Below are 3,143 nucleotides of genomic sequence, written 5' to 3' on the forward strand. Positions count from 1 at the left end.
ACAATGTCACTGTTAATCTCTCCTATTCCTGACTATAGACACAATGTCACTGTTAATCTCTCCTCTTGTCTGACAGGAGATGATCTTTAAGAGGAAAGTCTGGAAGTCTGGTGTGAGGGAAGCTTGGGCCTGTGACCAGGTACTCCTGCAGTCTAAAGAAGCTAGGGTAGGGACAATGAGACAGCTCAACAGCAAGGTGCCTGCTACAAGGCTGACAGCCTAAGCTAATCTCTGGGACCCACAGGGTGGAAGGAGAGAACCAACTCCCACAAGTTGTTCACTGACCTCCACACATGGATTTTGGTGCGCACACACTAATGTAAAAACACAGAAATACAAAGCAATAATTCAGCAAAGACATGAAAAGTTTCATCACAGTCACTTCGAGCTGTGTGGAGCACAGCAGTGTACTTTCTGGGATGCACTAGCTATGACTTCTAGCAAGGTTAACCGTCCACTAAAGGTTACGGACAAGGTGCTGATGTCGCTACTTGCCAAAGCCTATTGTATACTGACCTTGGTTGCAAAATCCTGAATTAAGTGCAGCATATACTGGTCTATGACGTACATATCTTCAACAGGAACAGAATCAGTCTCTGGGTTAAAACCAGTCACATTTCCCAAGAGAAAGCGGAGTGTGTTTCTAAGCTATAACAGTAAGAGAAACATGTGAATAACCATGTGATTATTTACAGATGGTTATATGCTATCTGGTCTACACATTAGTCTGAATTAAAGGCATGGACATTTCTTCATGTTGCTACTTTTAAACAAATTAACACGGGGTATTAAAAATGGTCACATGTAGTTTGTTTTCATGCGTGTCTCATAAACTTCCAGGGAGAAGCTCTGACCTTGTTGATGTCATCTCTAGCAGCACTGAGTGCAGAGGGGCCAATGGTCACTTCAGTGAAGATGTTGGATTCAGCTATCCACCAGCGCAGGGCATCAGCTCCATAGGGAGGCTCTTTGTTCTGATCCTTTTCATTGAAAAAATACATGTAAGCGTCTCCTTCTCAATCACACTTCCTCTATGAGCACAGGGGCTAAGATACTATAAACAAGGACCTGCTTTCAGTGTAGCGCATGGGCGACAATCTGAATACTACAGCCTTTCCACAGTGACAGGGACTAGGCCAGCTGATATGCACTTCTGAGATTTCTCCTTTGTAATTTTGATCTTAAGAAGAGTTTATGAATTGATATGAATATCTAATTAGAGAAACAGAGGCTTTAGCCAGAGCTCTCCTCCGGAGACTATAAATGCAGGCTGTGCAAGATCAGCACCAAAACACAGGCCACTGTATCCGAAAAGTCGAGTGAGACAGTCCTGTCCGAGACTCAGGCAGGACAGCAGGTTTGTCCCAGCACCCAGGACATCTGGGTCAGGCATACTGCAGCTGCAAGATGGCCGGGGTGGGGTGGGGAGGGTGCAGAGTTGTTTTCCCCTTCCTTACCTCCTAGCAACCCAGTGACCACAAGGTGTGAAAGAAGCAAGGCAATACACCGTGGACATCTCTCATGAAAGCAACTCTAACCTGGCCCCCAAATGACCAGTAACCCCAGATCTGATGGCCATCCTCACTTCAAAATGTACACACCCTAAGAATATATAATAATGTGCGCTCAGAATTTGTGATCTCATTTTTTCCTCCCAAATAACCACTTCATTATAAAACTGTAATTTCACATAATAAAATCTGACACCGTGAGGCCTCAAACACATGTGCACACACAAGTTTAAGTTTAAAACATTATAGTAAACCATTTGCTATTCTTGGCTCAGATTTGCCCTGAATTCCTGGGTTCATGGAACCCTCATGTCTCTACCTCCCGAGTAGCTGTGCCACCACCATCCCTGGCACATCCTGTCCCTAGCAGTCACAGTTGTGTCTGTTCACACCGAGGTAACCGTTGAAGATTGGATTGCTAATGTAAGAGCCTGATAAGAAAATGAAAATAAGTTTCAGTCAGACACCTACTTTTCCTCCATTGATGACAGTGTCAGGATTAATGACATTTCCAAGGGACTTGGACATCTTTTCTCCTTTTTCTCCGAGTGTAAACCCGTGAACCATCACCGTTCTAAGGAAGACAGCGAGTTCAGTGTGAGGGTCATTTTAATCACTAGGTACGTCTTGAAAGACTGTGGGTGAGGCTGTTTCTCGGCATTCGTGTATCAGGGATGTTAAGCAGGGAGTCCTCCACTTTAACACAGCAAAGTGGGTGTTCTATTTTCTGTGCATCAGAGCACTTCCAGGTCCTTGACGTACAGAGAGCAGTGCAGGGCACCTCCTTAAAACTACTTCAGAAAGACAACCTAAGAAAAACAGTGCTTAGTCCTCTGGTTTGTTTGTTTTTATCTTTTGTTTTGTTTTTAATTTATTGAGACAGTTTCTCTGTAGCTTTGGCGCCTGTCCTGTAACTAGCTCTTGTAGACCAGGCTGGTCTTGAACTCAGAGATCTGCTTGCCTCTGATTCCAGAGTGCTGGGATTAAAGGCGTGTGCACCACTGCCTGTCCCTCCTCTGGTTTTTAAGAGCGACATAGAAGCAGTCAGTGAGCTACCTGAGGGTGGGCTATGAGCACTGCAGGGCAACCCCTAGGCTACCGTCACCAGTCCTCCCCAGGGAACTCTGCTGTGTGTGGCATGGGGGTGAGCACTGCACTCCACCCCAGAGGGGCCTCAGTCCTTAGTCACTGTGGGTCCCACAGCAGGAACTGAGCTCAGGCTACGGTCACCAGCCCACCCTGTCCTTCCCTGCACTCTTGGTGATCTCCCTGCCACGGAAGATGCTGCTCTACCGTTTGCCCGGCTACTCCACTCCCCGCCATCATATCTTGCAGGAGGTGCCACCTGCTCCAGAGTGACAGGTCCCTCCCTCACACTGCTGTGCCTCTCCCCTTTTTATTCCTTCCTTGTGTTGGTTGTTTGCTTTCTGTTGTTCTTTCTGGGGCAGGGTCTGCATGTAGCCCAGGCTGACCTTGATCTTAAGATCCTCCTATCTCTGCCTCCAAAATGCTTGAATTAACGCCACCGTGACTATACAAGACGGAATCATGGGCCAGGTGGTGGGGGCGCACACTTTTAATCCCAGCACTTGGGAGGCAGAGGCAGGTGAATATCTGTGAGTTTGAATCCAG

The 3,143-nt window shown here is 46.8% G+C and overlaps 1 protein-coding gene across 1 annotated transcript in view; it reads right to left on the reverse strand.

The window, feature by feature from the left end:
* Window positions 1-3,143, reverse strand: part of Iars2 (isoleucyl-tRNA synthetase 2, mitochondrial) — a 38,484-nt gene that overhangs the window by 8,872 nt on the left and 26,469 nt on the right. The window contains exons 16-18 of the mRNA XM_005348833.3: window positions 1,983-2,085; window positions 855-980; window positions 517-648 (exon numbers count right to left, since the gene is read on the reverse strand). Of these exons, the coding sequence (XP_005348890.1) occupies window positions 517-648; window positions 855-980; window positions 1,983-2,085 (361 nt within the window). The remainder of the gene's footprint in view (window positions 1-516; window positions 649-854; window positions 981-1,982; window positions 2,086-3,143) is intronic.

The sequence above is a fragment of the Microtus ochrogaster genome, chromosome 6, assembly GCF_000317375.1.
Source record: "Microtus ochrogaster isolate Prairie Vole_2 chromosome 6, MicOch1.0, whole genome shotgun sequence".
Classification (NCBI taxonomy): Eukaryota; Metazoa; Chordata; class Mammalia; order Rodentia; family Cricetidae; genus Microtus; species Microtus ochrogaster.